The sequence below is a fragment of the Heteronotia binoei genome, chromosome 21 (genome assembly GCF_032191835.1).
Source record: "Heteronotia binoei isolate CCM8104 ecotype False Entrance Well chromosome 21, APGP_CSIRO_Hbin_v1, whole genome shotgun sequence".
Taxonomy (NCBI): domain Eukaryota; kingdom Metazoa; phylum Chordata; class Lepidosauria; order Squamata; family Gekkonidae; genus Heteronotia; species Heteronotia binoei.
This window is the reverse complement of record NC_083243.1, coordinates 60,590,575-60,609,317: the sequence shown is the minus strand read 5'-3', so window position 1 is coordinate 60,609,317 and position 18,743 is coordinate 60,590,575. Positions and strand designations below refer to the sequence as shown.

Below are 18,743 nucleotides of genomic sequence, written 5' to 3'. Positions count from 1 at the left end.
GTTCTGAATTCTGAAATCCATCAATCTCTCCTTATAATCTCCCCTTGAAGCTACTCTGTTTGAGGACTGGCAGCTCTTAGGTTACCAATGAAAAGTCATGGAACATTAAAATTTCTCCCACTGGTCTTTGAGTGTTGTGATTGTTGAAATCAGATTTATGCCTATTTATTCTTTTGTGTAGGGACTGACCTGTTTGTCCAGTGTAGAGGATGGAAAGGCATTGCTAACACTTGATGGCATATATAACATTGGAAGATGAACAAGTGAATGAACCCCAGACAGCTTAGCTGGTGTTGTTAGGTCTGGTGATTGTGTGTCAGAGGCCCATTACGCACAGATATTTTACTGCAGATTTTCAGAGCAGTAAACCTTTAATCTTCACTTTGGATTCTGTGTCTGCCTTATGCATCATTCTTTTTCCTCTGGTGCATGTTATTCTGCAGCTACAATTTTAAAAACACACTTTTCTAAATCAGGTGGAACATTACTTGTGACATGTAGAGTGTGTGTGTCCAATTTTGTTAATTTATGCAGTTTTCCTATCACAGCTGCACAGTACAATCCAGCAAACACCTTCCATTTAAATCCTTGTGGTTCAGGTTTCGCACATGCATTTTAGTTTGTTGAATAAAAGGGAACAGAAAGGAACACAGGCAAAAGAGGGAGGGGACCCAATGTTGAAATTGACAAGACTTTTTTTAAAAACTGACAAGCAGCTGGAAAGCCCCATTTCTCTTATTGCAGAGCACTAGGGAATTATCTGCTGTGCTGTCAGCCACTGTGAAAAACAGGTGGGAACACGTTGACTGTACAGAATGAATGGAGGAACCCACTGACACTGGTATTGCAAGCTGTGATTGGTGGCAACATGTGTGTGCACGCATGTGTGTGCAAAGTCCACCATGCTTTGCACAGGGCTGCAACAGTTGAGGCAGAAACTCTGGAGAGCTTTTTTTAATCTTGTGCCACTAAATTTTTTAAAGGGGGGGGATTCTGTCAGTGCTTTAGTGCAGCTGCATAGTAACACTAATTTCCTGCCATTCCTTGCAAAATTTTGTGGTTTTCTTTTTGTGATTCCCAAGCTTGATCCTGCACACTGTTCATGATCTTAGCAGTTCTTTAAAGCCTGTCATGTGCAGATGGTATTCTTCCTTGAAATGGATAGATCCCAAACAAGTCTTAAGTTCGCTGGTTCGCAGAAGGTCCATGTGCCATTTTAATGTTAGGCTTCCAGGGACTGCCTTAAATGGTTATCCCCAAAAAACTTTGTTCACTAAGGCATTAAAGGAAAAAAATGTTTTCAAAACTTTAGGCTTTGTGTGACAATCCTTCCCCTTTAATTTGTTTGCATGCAGTGATTAATCCTTTTTTTTTTTTTAATAAGGATGCTGCCATTTGCCTCCTCTCCAATCCCCCTTTCAAGTCCATGCCAGCCGAAAACTAAACCTCATGCAGCTCCTTTAAATATTCCTCCCATCATTTTTTAAAATTTAGTGATTCAAGACTAGCAATAGTCTCATATCACTAGACTCATGCCTCTTGTAAAAAAAATTAAAAAATTAAAATGAGGGGGAAAGGGTGTTTGTACACTGGACATGCACAGTAAAAGTGAGGGAAAACATGTGTGCATAATAGGCCAGAGTGAATATGGAGTGAATATGCAGAGTTGGGATCTTGGTTTAATTCAGGCTCTGGCCTCAAAGACCAGGCTGTGTTGGAAAGTGCATTATTGTGGGTGAGAAGTTGTTCAAGGCTAGGAGGCTCTCTGTGAGCAAAAGAAAAGTTTACCTCTCAATGCCTGTGAAAGAGGAGTATCATCAAAGACAATCTAACCTAGGCTTGGGACTAACATACCTGAAGAACTGCCTACTCCCTTATGAATCCACCACAGTAATCTTAGAGCAGGGGTCCTCAAACTTTTTAAATAGGGGGCCAGTTCACTGTCCCTCAGACTGTTGGAGGGCCGGACTGCCGTTACTGTACAAGGCCGCGGGCCGTCAGTTCTCCGTCTTCTGCATCTCTCTCCCTTCCCCACACCACACACCCCGGCCTGGGAACTCACCTCACCTCGGTATCACCTCACACTCTGTCTCCGCCGCCTCAGCCCAGTGCCGGAAGTGTGCGTTGCTAACGCGAGTTTAGGTCAAACGTCCCTTCCGGTCTGATTTTGCCATAACCCAGCGGGCCGCATAAACGTCCTCAGCGGGCCGCATCTGGCACGCGGGCCGTAGTTTGAGAACCCCTGCCTTAGAGGCTCTCATTCAGATGCCATAGCCTTCTGAGATTAGGTGGATGGCAACCCATAAAAGTTGTGGCACCAAAACTCTGGAACTCTTTCCTCAGGGAAATTTATCTGTTCCTTTCTGTTGTCATCATCCACCAGCAGGGGTATTTTTTTGTTTGTTTCATTAGGCATTCCCTCAGTAATCCCTTTCCTGCCAATGTTTTAATTTTTAAAAATGTCCTTGTATATATTTTTAGCTCTGGTTTTAATGATAAAGGGGGTTGTTAGTTTTGATGGTTTTTTAAAATGTGGCTTTACTGTGTATGTTTTAATTTGCCCTTGTGAGGGCAGAAAGATGGGATATAAATCTTATTTATATGTGTGTGTGTGTGTGTGTGCTTAATTAAATCTGTCTCATATTATAAAAAGTTACCATGGGAACTTACTAAGATACATATTGATACAGCATGTTCTATGATAATTTGTACAATATTCACCTTTGAGTGGACAGCAGGAACATTTTGATAGTGATAAAGCATGTAGCACATGAAAAGGACCCTGGCCCTGACTCCAGTTGTACACACTTAGCCAAGAGAAAGACTTACGAAATCCTGAGCCACTCCTGACAGCATAACTTGAGATCCTTCAGTATTACCATTCTGGTGACCTGTACTTTGTCAGCAGCTGTTGAAGCAACAGGAAGGAAGGAAGGAAGGAAGGAAGGAAGGAAGGAAGAAAGAAAGAAAGAAAGAAAGAAAGAAAGAAAGAAAGAAAGAAAGAAAGAAAGAAAGAAAGAAAGAAAGAAAGAAAGAAAGAAAGAAAGAAAGAAAGAAAGAAAGAAAGAAAGATTTATACCCCAACCTTCACTTGGAGTCTCAAGGCAGCTTACAATCTTCTTCCCTTTCTCTCCGCACAGCAGACACCTTGTGAGGTAGGTGGGGCTTACATAAGGTCAGCTCTGCCACTTGGCAAACTATGCAATTGCCTAGGGCACTGGCCTTCTGGGGGCACTGAGTTATGCACCCCTCACATGACTTGGCGACTATCACTGCAGGAGGGTGGGGTTGCCAGAAGTTAGCCTTGCCTAGGATGCCAGGCAGTCTAGGGCAGCCCTGGGTTTACAGTCTCTTTTCCCTTCCTCTCCCCACAACAGAAACCCTGTGAGGTAGGTGGAGCTGAGAGAGCTCTGGGAGAACTGCTCTTAAGAGAACAGCTCTGAGAGAACTGTGACTGACCCAGCAGCTGCATGTGGAAGATAGGGGAATCAAACCTGGTTCTCCAGTGCTCTTTACCACTACACCAAACTGGCTATCTTGTGTGGTTGTGTTAGTTTTATGTTTCCTTGATGTTAACTTACCTAGAACTCAGGATAGTGCTTATTGGATGTAAATGAAGAAAGTTCTCAACTTTAATAGTTGTGCAGAAAAGGAAATTTAGCAGACTCAGCTTGTCACAAAGACAAACTGTACCTGTAAAAATTCCATCTTCTACCCTAGAATTAAGGATTCAGGAGCCAGAGTTCTTCCCAAGAGTAGTTCTCAAAACCAGCTTGTGCCTCTCCAAACATTGCAGGTCCTCATATTCATTGAGCAAAGACACAAGAACTTAGAAGTTCAGTGGGAGTTAGTGACCTGGATGTGTGGGCATAAACTACTGCAACCTTCCTTCCATGTTGTTTTTCCCTCCTTAAAGCATCCCATGGAGCTGTCATTGGGTCCATTACAAAATGTATACGACACTGATATAGTCAGGACTTTCCATATGTATATCAAATATTTTCCTGATTATATGCATCCATCTATCAGGAAAGGGGGCTGCACCTTTTGGGAGTTGTTCCAGGTATTTATTATTTATTTATTTGTTTGTTTGCTCGATTTATATCCCGCCCTACCCCACCAAGGCGGGCTTAGGGCGGCTGTATCAACAATATCTTTAAAAGTATTTCATTTATGCATCATCCACCTCTCTACACATGCAAAAAATTATCATCTAATAATTAAAAACTTGTTTGCCATCACTTCTCATTTCTCCATTAAATGTGACTTTCTGATTAACAATTTAACAGAATAAGTTGCCCTATGGAGACTTTGCTGCCTTTTCAGTAGTTGTTTTTCTCTTATGTATTCCAGCTATAACTATATTTTTGTACATAATTCAATTCATTGGTAATTCATTTGTACATGTTTTAATTTATCAGAACAATCTTTTGCTTATGTTTCTTTCCACTTTAATTGATTCACTTGACCACCAGGTGGCCTACCACACTGTATTGTGTATTGCATAGTTTGGTTCAGATCTTAAAACTTTCATAATACAACAATATTTATTAAACTATCTCCCACTGGAATTTTTTGTGGATGTGACATAGAATTTCTGTGTCTTCTCTTAAGCATTGGTAAATATGTTTCTACTAATAGAATTTATCTGCTTGTTGAGTGAAAGGGTGTGAAACTGAATACAGATGTAATGTCCTTAAAGATTATATTGCATGATTTAAATATTCTGGCTTTTTTTCTTTAAGTGCTTAATAGCTTTACCAAATGACAGCTAACTTCTGACAGTGTCACTTTTTCCAAGAGATTATTTAAAATGCAAAGAACAAAATCAATATAATGGTAATTTTTCAAATGTCAAAATCTAATGCCAATCACCATTGTTCTGAAAAATTACATTTAATAGGGTCACTGTTCTACCATTGTGGCCGTTAATGTGGCCTACAATATAAAGTACTGTAGACTCTTTTGAAATATTTATATCTCACACTCTTTTTAAAAAAATATATGCCTTAAATGTATGCTTTATACTATAACCCTGACTGAAAGCCTCTAAAGTAAATTAAAATTTAGTTTGTTACTTGGAATAAAACATTTGAAAAATTAGCTGAGGCAGCTGCTGTTATTTTTTTTTTTAGTATAATTATCTAAAACATCACTGTTGTTAAGTTTATTCTAACTTAACAAGTGATTTTTTTAGGTAATTTACTGTAGCAGTTACAGTAAATAGCTGTTTTAAAGGCTCATTGATTTAAAAATTCAGCATAATTCAGGCAAACTAATGCACTTTGATGTCCTTAAATTACTATCAATGCGGCTTCTTTATGATGTACTGTTGCTGGATCATGGCCTTGCTATCAACTGGGGCTTCTTAATAATATTCTGTTGCTGGATCATGGCCTTTGTCAATTTTGTGAACTTGACAATATTTGATATGACTGACTGACCTGGGTAGCCCAGGATAGCCCGATCTTGTCAGATCTCAGAAGCTAAGCAGGATCAGTCATAGCTAGTATTTGGAAGGGCGTGTTCCAAGGAATACCAGGGATATGGCAGTAGGTGATAATAGAAACTGCAGGTAATAGAAACATACCAGGTAAACTACTGGTGCAAAAAAAAAAGGTGGTAAATTTGCATTGTATTGCATTTGTCTTTAACAAACCATTATTTGCACAGTAAAATTTAGCAAAACTTCCAATTTGGAGGTTAAAAGTCACTAATGAAATGTACACATTGTGTTTCTCAGAGACCTCATGTTTCTGTAAATGTGAATAGAACTGGAAGACAAACATCTGGATTACATTTGAATGCCTATGGTTATTCCATCTATTTTGACACTTTTAGGCTTAGTATTTAGTATTGCAGGGGTGGCCAAACTGCAGTTCAGGAGCCATGTGTTGCTCTTTCACACATATTGTGTGGCTCCAGGAGGTTGAGGAGGAACTTAATGCAGGCTTACACAGGCCTGGCTCTAGGGGTTCTGGTGCCCCAAGCAGATCCCTGCCCCCACAAGGACCCTATTCACACATGCAATGCATGTGTGGCCCAATGACATTACCAGAAGTGAGTCATCGGGCCGCACGCAATTTTCATGAACGCTTGGCCCAGCCCTCTCCCACTTCAAAGGGAGCCTGGAAGAGGCTGCCTCCTTCTTTTTTGTGAAGAGAGAAGGAGGCGGTCTCTTCTTGACTTCCTCTGAAGTGGGAGGGGGCAAGCAAGGGGCAGGCCGAGCTGCACATTCTTTCTTCGAGAACGCATGGCTCGGCCCGCCCCTTGCCCAGCCCTCTTCTGCTTCAGAGGGAGCTGGGCAGGCACTGCAGGGGTCGGCATGAGCGGGGATGGGGAGGGGCATCCACCCAGTCCCTGCAGCAAGGTGGCACCCCATGCAGCCACCTCCCTCACCAACTCCCATACACCAGCCCTGGGCTTACTCTCCAGGAAGCGTGCTTAGCATCAGGACCTCAATCAGCCTATGAGCGCTGACCCATAGCTAGGCAACTCTTTCTGCCATGTGTGAACCAGGGAAGAAGGGGAAAATAGGCAGGCTTGCAAGCTCTTCTCCTCCACCACAGAGGTCACCAAGAGCAGGGAAAGAGAGTTCAAGAACTGAGGGAGTCACTGGAAGGAAAGACAAAATTAAAGAGGGCAGTGCAGAGTTCCCCCTTAGTTTCATAGCTCTTGTAGGAGCTGTATTTACTAACCTTGGTGTCAAGGCATAAAAAAAATTCCCTAACCTTTCGCTATGCTGGTCTTATGGGGACTGTTATCCCCAGCTTTTGTTCTTTAAAAGTCTTCTAGCACTGTCATGTTGTAAAGAGCATAGTACTATCTTTCTGTGCAAAAAAAGTATTAAGAGCTTTAATAAAGACATGTGTGTAGTATTTGTTAATGTCTTGCAGCTCTCAAACATCTGACGTTTATTCTATGTAGCTCTTACATTAAGCAAGTTTGGCCACCCCAGCACTACAGGGTGTTAATGCTACTTAATAACTATTTTAAAAAGTTCAAGTTTTGGTTAAGAATTAAATACTTCAACCACTAACATTTTAAATACCTGATTGTATACCAAACATAATTCAGTTTGTAACAACATTCTGTTAGAATATAGAATTCAGGCAAAATTATTCAGGAAAATTGTGAATACAGGGACTTGTTGCTTCAGTAAGGTTTTGAAGAAAGATGAAATATTTAGTACTAAAACAGATCAGGGATGTGGATCAGAATGGTTATATATACATTTTATTGATTTTATTGGTCATTTAAGGATATTCCTTTATTCCTTGTCCAGCAACAATACATAAATTGCATAAGACGTGCAAATGTATGCAGGCAAATTGAATAAGGTATATGAAATTTTGTACATGTGCTTGAAACATGCAAAATGTACCTCTGTAATGAGTGAAAAAGCAGTTGTAATATTGTTTGGCAGCAATATTTCCTCTGAATTAATAGGAAATGCAAAGATGTTTGGATTCTAACAGATACCTGGTTTAAGAACAGTTTCATATGTGGGGCTTAAATTATTTGCATGCTTTTCAGTGAACTTTTTGGTTTTTCTCTTTTGCTGTTTTAGTGAGTTGCAATTATTTGCAATGTAGGAAAAAAAGCAGAAGTTAGACTTGTTATAGCAATGAGCAGTCTGGCCTATGTGTGGTTTGCATTCAGACACATCCTTTAAATTTTGATCAGTTTCTCACTAGTGTTGCTCAGCCCCCAGGCTTCTGTTTCTGCTGACACAAGTGTTCAATTTCCCACCAGTTGCTCCACTGCCACATTTTGATGTGGGGCTCCCTCCAGCTCCTCATTCGGTTTTGTGATGCTGTCTTTTAAGGATTACGATGCCACACAGGGAATTGGAAGGAGCTCCATGTCAACATGTGCCTGTGGAGCAGCTGTTGGGAAATCGATCGCTTGTGCCAAGGGAAAACAGAAGCCTGGGGAAGGAGCAACATGAGTGAGAAAGCAGTCTTTTTGTGTTAAATTAGTTACGCTTCTACCATTTGCGGTGGCACTGCCTTTACAGCTAAATTTAATCTCCTGTGGGATGCCCTTTCTATAGGCACAACTGCATGGAGGAAGTAACCTTTGAACTAGGCCATCCTTAGGTGTAATGCTTCTTCCTGTAAATTTCCTGTATGTAGAGTGGCAAATTCTGCCATCATGCAGTGCAGAGACATGGTTGGGTGAGTTGTTACTTCTTGCACTCCACTACAGCCACAGGCATGCTCACAAGTATTTTGAGTCGCTGAAGTAGCTTGTACTAATCCAGACTCTGGGAAATCAAACTATGTTTTAGCTATATACTCTAGCAAAATTTGCTAATAGTGCAGAATAACAAAGATAGCCACAGATTTCAAAATAAACTAGCAATCAACTAAAATGTGCATGTATTTAGTGGAATAGCCAAAGTTAAGCTGTTTCTGCCAGGAGAACAATACAGACAAAAGTATACCAAAAACTAGTGTGTACACTTATTTATTTAACTACAGAAAGTTGTGTTATTTGTATCATATATGTATTAAGTTGACAGCTCTAGAATAAAGCAGATTTGTTAGGGTTTTTTCAATCAGTATATATAATGCAAAAAGTTGGACAAAACATTAAAACCTTGTTGCTGAATAGCCACCATTAGCCAGTAGATCTGCGGCGCTTGTTCAGCTTAAAGCCACAACAGACTTTGTAACTCAGTGATGTAATCTTGGCTTTGTGTCATTTATATTCAACCTAAAAAAAAAACAATTTTCCTGAATAGACAGCCTGACAACAATATTGTTCAGTGTTGGTTTTTATTTGGATTGCTTCCAAATTGCTCACATGCCTCCACAGTAACGCATCATGCCTGCTTAAATTTTCACTCTGAATTCCTGTGTTTCCTCCTTGCTTGCTTGGTATTTTATTTTGCTTTTAAAGTCTCTGTTATGTTTGTGAAACTAACCAGCCTGGCCACAAAATTAGGATGTATCTTGCAGAGTGCATTCATTTTACTTTTTGCATATTTTTCCTGAGGTCATGTCAAGGTTAGTTTGAATTCCATCCTACATTAAGACTTCTTTCACAGCTATTTAGCTCTGCAGCCTACTCCCCGCTGGGGTCTGCCCCTTGGGCACGTCAAAGCTTCAGACCTGACAAATCACACACAGATGAAGCTGTACAGTTTTTTAAATAGTTTCATCAGTAACATTTTCTGTACAATATGCTTTTTTAAAACCAGGAGTATATTCTCTTCATTACAATATCTTGAACATGGATTTTATGAAAACAGTATATCATACAGGAATTGCTAAATGTGAGACACTGAGTAGAATGGTTGGAATTAAAATTGCAATTACTCAAGAACAACTAAAGCTAATTTTTGCATTTATTCATTTTCTATTATACCATACAAATTCTAAACAAATATATTGGTATACTTTAGTGTCAGCATTCAGAAGTACCTGCTTCAATACCAACTCACATACAAGCTTTCCTAGGCAAGCCATTATTTTAGCCTGTCTATAGTATGGAAATGATACTATTTGCATACTTTACAAGGTTGTTGTAAGGATTTCAATGTTTCATTCCTCCCATATTATGCAAATGCAAAGTATTGAAAGTAGCACAAATACTTTGCGTTGTGACAGGCACTGGCTCTAATGGTAATGTCGATTTTTATTTTTTTTATGATTATTTTTTAACAGGAGAGCTTAAGCTGATGAAAAAAATAGAACTGTTCAAAATTTATGGCCAGCATATCTCACTGGCACACAGAGGAGATTTCTATTGACCTCATTTGGGCTACTTAAATGCGTAATTGCTCTCATATGTTGAGAACTCTGTGACTCAGAGTAACTTCAGTAATGCATTGAACATACCTGATTCATACAACAACTTTAAAAAATATAACATCAGCCAATTCCATTTAAAATGTTGGAGAGCATTGTGCAAATAACATATTACTACTGGAACATATATTAGAGAAACACCACACAAAAATTTTAAAAGTGAATTGCAGGACACACAGCTTTTGGAAATGTTGCAAAGAGATGATATACATCTAATGGTGTAACGGCATTTCCAGTTTTAATAGGTGATGCAGAAATCCTTGGTTGCTAATGAGTATGTTATCTAACAATATACTTTTAACAGGCTTAAACGATTCAGGATTTTAAAAAAGCAGATTACAGTCTTCCACATTTTTAAGGGACAAAATGTACTGCCTTCTACAAATTACATGATTGACTGATGAAGTGCCATAATTATAGCTGCATTGCCATTTTGACAAAGCTACAATAACAGATTATAGTTTAGTTCCTACTCCTGGCACACAACCCTTTGCATTACAAAACCCAGTTTTACTGGTCTAATTCTTATTCAGGACAAAAGACACCTGAAGATGTTAACTGTATACTAACAAGGGGACTTAGAACAGAGAAAATAATAATATCAGAGTACAACTACGGTTTTGTTTTTTTGGTAAAGTTATTTCAGAAGGAATGGTTTCTAATGAAGAGCCGTCTAAAGAGTTGCTTGTTTGGAACTAATTAAAGACAGATCTCCTAAACAGCAAAAGGATCATGGGAATTACATTAGGTGTCTGGAGACTTGTTATTCTTTTGGCACTCAGAGCAGATTGTTGAAGTTGTTAGTCTAGAAATAAAGCAACATAATAAAAACTCCTGTTTTAACCTCCACCCCACCCCTCCATGCTATTGGGTAAAGCTATTGTATTTTTGAGGCTGTGGTTGTTGCAATAAGATTCATATCAGTGGTCCAGAATCCTGAAGAAAAACATGTGGGGTTTTTTTGTATTAACACATGATGGTGAGAAGAATCTTGCGCTTTCACTCCATGCATTTTCAGCCTTCAATTAATGTGAAAGCAGTACAATGCCTATGCAACTTCTCTTGCCTAGTGGTGCACCATTTATCATTGCAGTTTTACATTGACCTTGACACCCACTTCATTAGAATAAAGATTGTCTACCATTTAGGTTACATTGTTCCTCTGCACAGAGACCCCATGCAAATTTCTGTTCAGATAGAAGAGCTGTGAGCCTGTCAGAGGTCATCTGCATTAAATGATTGCAGCTATTTTCCAACTGCTTCTTTTCATTCTACTCAATTCAGGCAAGGAGGATCAATCAAGCCTTCTGCCTGAAACAGTGGGACTGCTGGGAATATAACTGTTTTTGGTGATACTGGATATGCCCTAAACAGTATTAAATATTTAATATAAACTCATTAAAGGGCAAAAAAAGAAATTACAGTTACAATAAAACTTAAATGGCTTTGGATCACCTTCCTTCATAAAAGCAGAGCAAGTGGTATAAATGTTCTATTTTATTTTGAAGAAAAACTAGTTGAAAAAGTTATTAAAGTCTTCCTTTAATAGAATTATGTCAGTGGCATAGCAACAGAAAACTAAGATTAATTAAAAAATACCCAGGAAGGATCAGGTGGCTTCTATATATTTTACATTTTGTACCTGAAAATCTTGCAACAAAATCAGGTTTTTGTTTTGTTTTGCAGTTGCAAAAGCACTCATCTTTCTGTATAAACAAAGCTGTGTTTTTCATTTGTTCTCAAAAGAGACTTAATAGGAATAAGTTACTGGTCTCCTCCTTGAGTTTTCAGAGTGATATAATTGGAATTAAATTATTAATGAGAGATACTTTTAAAAAGATTGTTTTATGATCTTCTATTAGGGGATTTGCAATTCATTTTAATATTTGTAGTTTGATTTATATTAAAAATAATGCAATCCATGTCCAATTAACAATACATGGCCAATGTAATGTGATTTCTAGATCATGCGAATGGAATAAGATAGGAGAAGAAAACGAATTCTTGGCCTCAAATGTAATTTGTTGTGTGAGTTCTGGCAATTTTAAATGACATAGCACTTTAAAAAAATCCAAGGCTCAGCAGCAAATTTATCCCAATCAAGAGAACCTATTATTAATTTACAAGGACAACTGTAGGAGTCCTTATAATTTCCCTGTGCAATTATTTGCTATAAATTGATAGTAGGAGAATGCAAGTTATAAAGGAATAATGGCTGCTATTTGTCTAGACAAAACACTCATCCAAGGACCTGAACACTGTCCAGACATTCTGGTTGCATTGACTGTGTATGAAATATAACCAAGCTTCTGGACTGTTTGTAAAATGTCTCGCTTTGGTATTACGAAAAAGGTGGATGTCTAAGAGCCGTTTTGAAGGGTAGTCTAGCCTCTAGCAGATTCCTTCACTCTGCATGTATACAGCTGAGCTTTGGACCCTGGACTTCGGAATAAAAAGAGTCTTTGTTCATCAATGAATGGCATTAGGCATGGGCTTCCTAAGGGGCCACCATGAAGCCTAGGCATGAAGAGTACAAACACTAACCAGAAAGCACAATATGAGTGTATATGTACACAGATGACAGACAAAATAACAGATTATATGCATCTGCATGTTTTAATGTATAAGTTTAATGAACATACGAGGAGAGTGGATTCACAAGACAGGGTAACAAATAATGAGCACTTTCATTTGCTTTGCAAATGACACGTATGTGTCTGGGACGCATCTGTATTTATGTATGGCAATTATTTTTCTTCAGCAGAGAATTGTTTTTTTAAAAACTTTCACAGCATGATTGAAGTAAATCATAGACATAGTAAATTCCTGAACTTAGTGAGCATTGTAGTGCCATTAAATTAAGTATAAAATATATTGGGGAAAATGTAAAAAAAAAAAAACCCAACCCCAAAACACTTAAATTGTATATACTTCTAATAATGGACAACTTTTTATTTGTTTAATTCTTCTGAATTTCATAGCTGCAGCTCTACAGTGTGTTCAGTATGTCTAGTCTCTTTTCACAATAACCAACAGAAGCACCATACAAAAGTCTTACAATGGATGTCTTAATCTCTCTGTGTGCTTTTAGAGCATTATTTTGAATTCCATCATGCAGCCTTTTTTTCTTCTTCTTCTGAAGTTTTATTACAACAACAGAATTCCCAGGGAGCTTTAGGAGCAAGGGCCGCATAATACTGCCCTAACGTTTCACTGCAGGGAGAGAATATGGATCCTAGCCCCGATCATATTTTTGTGATGTTTCTCTTTCAGAAAGATTATGCATTAAGGTCTTACTATGTTATGAAATGTGTACAGGTTTTGCAAAGTCAGTTATTATTATTTACCACATTGTTGACATCTACAAACCTTTCATGATCTACAAACCTTTCATGATGATTTCTTTCTTTGACCTCTCAGTGACTAGGCATCTTGTTCCTTAACACCAAAGGAGACAGAAAAAATGCTTTAGTTACTCGATGAGCGCCTTCTAGGCCAGTTTCAAAATGGCTTATTCTTCTGGTTTCCATGGAGACAATTAATGCTGTTTCGAGGCATTGTTCCACTCTCTATTTGGACAGAATTTTGGGGTGTGATTTTTCACACACACACACATGCACGCACATACACAGAGAGTGAGAGTATTTTCGAGGGGGGAGCAACAAACTTCAGGAAACATGCATCACAAGTTTCTCAAGATAGTCTATTCTTACATTTACATGTGAAATTATCTTTAGAACTCTTTTTAAAAGATATGTATGACAACATACATATATTTATGTTTACTTAGTGTTTTAAAAAAAAAAAAACATTTTAGGAACTGAAAAGACAGGTATAAAAGGGAAGACACAATGGTACTTAACTTAATTTTTTTCCCTGTTGTATAGCTTCAAAATATAAAGTACCTCCTAGTGCATAACATACCATACACTGTAAACTATTTATTGGAAGGATTTTTTTGTAAGGCAGGTGCAGTAGAAAATGAAATATTAATCATTTTATTTATTGCAGCTATTGTTGGAAGGAATGAGAAGAGAGAAGGTAGCAGAAATGCTCTGACTTTTAAATTTCTTAATCTCATTTTTGGCTACTGAAGAGTAATCTATATCATAACATTTGCAGTCTGTCACAATGGAGTTGCCTTTGCTCACTTAATGCTGAGGGTAGAATGAATATGAAGATTAAATTATCTTCTCACCACAGGATAAAGAAGCCCTACTAGACTAGGGTTGTGCAGCACTGATAGAGCTGGGTAGCTAATTTTGCCTGAGAGTGGAGGTGTTTGATGGGTAAAAAAAAAAAAAAAGCATTAGCAGTACCATGTAGTGCTATCAGAATCTCAGCTCAGCAGTGCAGTAAGTACTTTTCTCACATAGAAATAAATAACTTCACTTTAATTTCTATATCTCAAAACAATACTGACTGTTCTTCCCATAACCACTACATCTTGCAATTAAATGGATTTTTGCAGCTTTTCCAGGTAGTGTATAATGCATTTTCTATCAATCATCATCTTTCATCATGCTGTTTATACCATAGGTTATACAGTGAGGAAGATAGAAAGCATATATTCAAAGCCTATTTATGTGTTTTTAAAAATGTAATAATCTTTTTATAGCATCTATCATGAGGTCCTTCATGATATGCTACATAGCAAACTCCGAGGGTGGGGGGAGTTGAGCACGGACATTGAATGACAAGGTCTTCATGAGAACTAGAACGCTGTTGCAAAGAAGCAAATCCTGCTAGTTTTATTTAGTTATTGATTTTCTACCTCTTAAGAGCATCTCCAAAATCTTTTTTAACTAACAGCAGCTGAGCCCTGCCTATCACAGGTGAAAATAATATTAACTAGCCAACTCCACAACAGTGTCAGACAGCTAGAGGACTCCCTTCATCTATTAATCCACTTGGTGAAAGGAAAGACGTAAAACCAACTGGATTTTAGTGCATACCTGAAATGGACTCTAGATTTCCCTTGATATTATGCATACTTACAGAAATAATTATGTAAATCCTTTTCAGCTATATCATCTTTAAATAGAAATCAGATTACATAAAGCAGATTGTAATCTCTTCTGCTCACCCTTTCCAGTTGAAAAAGGCAATCATATCGAGCCAACAAGCATACTTGTTGGCAATTTTAGCCAAAGAAAATGGTTATCTGCTGTATGATCCAGTTCTGCAATTCCAAACCTGATTGCCCCTTGTTAATGCACATTTTGTAGAAACTGCAGCTTCTTGTTTCATTTCGTATATTAAAAGACAAGGGATTTTTTGTTGTAAATCTTGACAATTCTTTGGTTGTTTGCTATGCATATTCATACTTATTTTGGATACACCAACACCTGATCAGTGTTCATTAATAATGAGAAATGCTTTAAATCACCTCATTTAAAACATTTTGCTCTGTGATCCACAAATGACTAATATTTGAAGTTGGCAAAATATAAATAATGTTCCTGTGTAGTGCAAATGAAAGATTAAAATATGAAACTAACAATATGCAAACATATTCATGCAAATGCTGAGGATCTATTAGCTGAAACAGTGATTTCACACCTTTCTTATTTTCTGTAAGTACTCTCCAATTGTATTTTTGTTTTGTTTTGTCAGAGTACGTGTTCATGGATCTGGAATAAGCACCCATGTTTTAAACATTCTTTGCTCTACTTTGACTTTGTTATAGTTATCCTTGATTTTAATTTTTTTCTACAAAAGCATCAGGAGTAGTTTTCTACATTGAGTTTCAGAGAAAGGAAGCGTAATGTTTAGCGTGCAATTTGCTAATAGCTATGCATGATTTATGTAGACCTTTTAAATGCTTTTTGGATAATTGTGCTTCATATGAGGCTCCAAATAAATGGTAAATGTTGGCACTGCTTCTTCAAATCTCTTTTTTAAAATATTGAATTTGAAAAAGGAAATGATATAAGAGAGCACAAGAGAAAGAGTGAAAGTATATTATGAGAGAATAAACTGGCTGCAACTGGCTGCAGTTGACAAGAAGGTTGGCAGTGGATGAAACCTGCAACCTTCTAAGAGCTCAAATGCTGCTGTTGTTTAGTTGCACAGTCGAGTCCAACTCTTTGTGACCCCATGGACAAAGTCATGCCAGGCCCTCCTGTCTTCCACCATCCTCCAAAGTCTGCTCAAATTCATGTTTGTTATATCAGTAACGCTGTCCAGCCATCTCATCTTTTGCCATCCCCTTCTTCTTTTGCCTTCTGTCTTTCCCAGCATCAGGATCTTCTCCAATGAGTTCTCTCTTCTCATTTGGTGGCCAAAGTATTTGAGCTTCAGCATCTGACCTTCTAGGGAACAGTCTGGGTTGATTTCCCTTAGGACTGACTGATTTGATCTTCTTGTAGTCCAAGGGACTCTCAACAGCACCACATCTCAAAAGCATCTATTCTTCTGCGCTTGGCCTTCTTTATGGTCCAGCTATCACAGCCATACATTACTACTGGGAATACCTTCGCTTTGACTATATGGAGCTCAATATACCTATATAATGACTATAGAGCTCAAATAACCAAGCCCAAATTGCAACACTGTCTTCAACTAGACCTATACTTTCTCCAATATCAAGAATAATTGCCACTCATTTCTTTGTGGAGGGGAGGTAAAGGCAGTCTCTGGGGTGATGTCACATCACAACGCTTTCACAACAGACTTTTTATGGGGTGATTTGCCATTGCCTTCCCCAGTCATCTACACTTCCCCCCCCCCCCCAGCAAGCTGGGTACTCATTTTACAGACTTCGGAAGGCTGGAAGGCTGAGTCAACCTTGAGCCAGCTACCTGAACCCAGTTTCTGCCAGGATCTAACCCAGGGTGTGAGCAGAGCTTGGACTGCAGTACTGCAGCTTACCACTCTGTACCATTAGACTCTTTCTTTGTGAAAGCACAGTGTTTAATTTATGAACTACATTCCATGGAGACAACACCAGTTTCTGTCCCTTGAGTCTGAGAGGTCTAGCTTCTCTCATAAAAGGATCTGGGGACCCCAGGCACATGTGTAGTGGGATTCAGTGGTTGTGGTCAGATGAGCAGTTTGTGCATCATAGCCACTTCTCCCCTCTGGATTAAATGGGTGCAATCACATGCGCACACCTGGCCTCCATGCTCCACTTGTGTTTACCTCATGCTACAGTGACTCCCATACAGATTAACTAGACACCAGCAATTTTTGGTGGCTTCTCCGGTGAAGTGGTTCCGTGGTGGGTTTCCAGCCATCTGATCACCCCAGCATGCCATGGAAATGCATGAGTGGTGTGTGTGTTCCACTGATTTCCAGCACATCCTTTTTCCCCCAACCGCACTCTGATGTGCACTTTAGACCCCCCCCTTCCCCGCATAGAACCGACCAGGAACATGTGTGTGATCTGCTTCTGTGGATACACAGCAGGAATTTGGAAAAGAGCAATTCAGCCATGGGTCTGTGCTTGTGCCACTTTAGCCAACCATGGTCCTGAACCATTTTGATGCTGGCTTAGTGGCTGCCATCTGATCGAGGTGGAGTGGCACAAAATCAAGCAGCTTTTAAAAAGGTGATATCCTGCAGTGGCAACTTGCCTGTCTGATCGCACCCACTGTGAACATACTTATATGTATATATAGCAACCTGCTCCTGGGTTTCCCATCTTCTGCCATGACCACAAACTAGATCCCAGGGCAAGGATTTATAGATGAAGATATCAGTTCCTTCTGTTGACATCCCAGGAACAAAAACCAGAATACAAAGAGCCACAAGTAGCTTTCCAAATCCAAGGAGGCTTTGGGCTTGTGGCAAACCACTTTTCAAACAGAAGATTCTCTTATTGTCAGATTGCAATTGATGTGAGGTGTACCTGAAGTTTGTATCCAGACCAAATAAACAGCTTTCACTTTGGAATGATTTTTAAGCAATGGCAAAACTTGTGTCAGTGGATTTAGATGGACATAACTTTTTGTCTATTATGCACTGACATCATACGCCAGAGAATCTGAGGAGTCAAGCCTTTAAGGTTGACTTTGGATCTGTGTGCCCACCCTCTGTACCATTGTTGCATTCAGTCCAATGGGGAAATAATGTTGTGCTGGGGACAATGTTGGAATAGAACAAACCCTCTGCATTCTTTCCATCATTACCATCACTACCAGAGGTCCATCATAGCAATGGCCACTTTATTAATTTTATGTTAAAAATACCTTAGAAGTCAATTAAATATATAATGTTAAGCATGAAAATGATAGTTTAAAATCAAATTCAAACTGAAATCCTTTTTTTTTTTCATTTTAGAGGTACAGTGTTGAAATGTCAATCAGACACCCCAAAAAGATGGAATTGCTGAGTAAGGTTGAAGCACTGAAGAAAAGTAGTGTTTTGCTACCCAAAGATCTCCTTGAAAAAGTGGATTCAATTAATGAAAAATGGGAACTGCTTGGGGTATTCACATTTTTATTACCGTTTCTGTGTTATGTGTACATTTTTTGTACCTTGGCTGTCTGTCTGATTTCTAATTTGAAACACAAATATCTTTCATTCAGTTCACTACATACATTTCAAACAAGCCACTCTCGCTATTACAAAACCTACGCGCACACAAAACTGTAGTATTTTTCTTGTCTGTTTTTTTCCTATTCCCTGCTTGTTTCTTGTCTGACTTTAATAATTTTAGTTTAATACTGAAGAAATAAGTAAAATGTGCTATGTATTATGGGTAGGCACCAAGTCAAATATAATACAGTATATCTGATATACACTGACTGTCATGCTTGAGTGAATGGTAATAGAATTTATTCTGAAGGTACATGTTAGAGACATCTACTCTTTAACTATTTACTATACTCTTAAGATGAAAAGTGGGGATGTCACTGTATATTTCAGGTCATACTGATGGCGCAAAAACCAATATGCAGATATAGTACCAATCTGAAGTCC

At 38.5% G+C, this 18,743-nt stretch overlaps 1 protein-coding gene across 4 annotated transcripts in view; it reads left to right on the top strand.

The window, feature by feature from the left end:
• Positions 1 to 18,743, top strand: part of AKAP6 (A-kinase anchoring protein 6) — a 432,373-nt gene that overhangs the window by 355,846 nt on the left and 57,784 nt on the right. For all 4 annotated transcript variants that reach the window (XM_060262489.1, XM_060262490.1, XM_060262488.1 and 1 more), the window contains one exon: positions 18,102 to 18,248. In XM_060262489.1, coding sequence (XP_060118472.1) covers positions 18,102 to 18,248 — 147 coding nt within the window. The remainder of the gene's footprint in view (positions 1 to 18,101; positions 18,249 to 18,743) is intronic.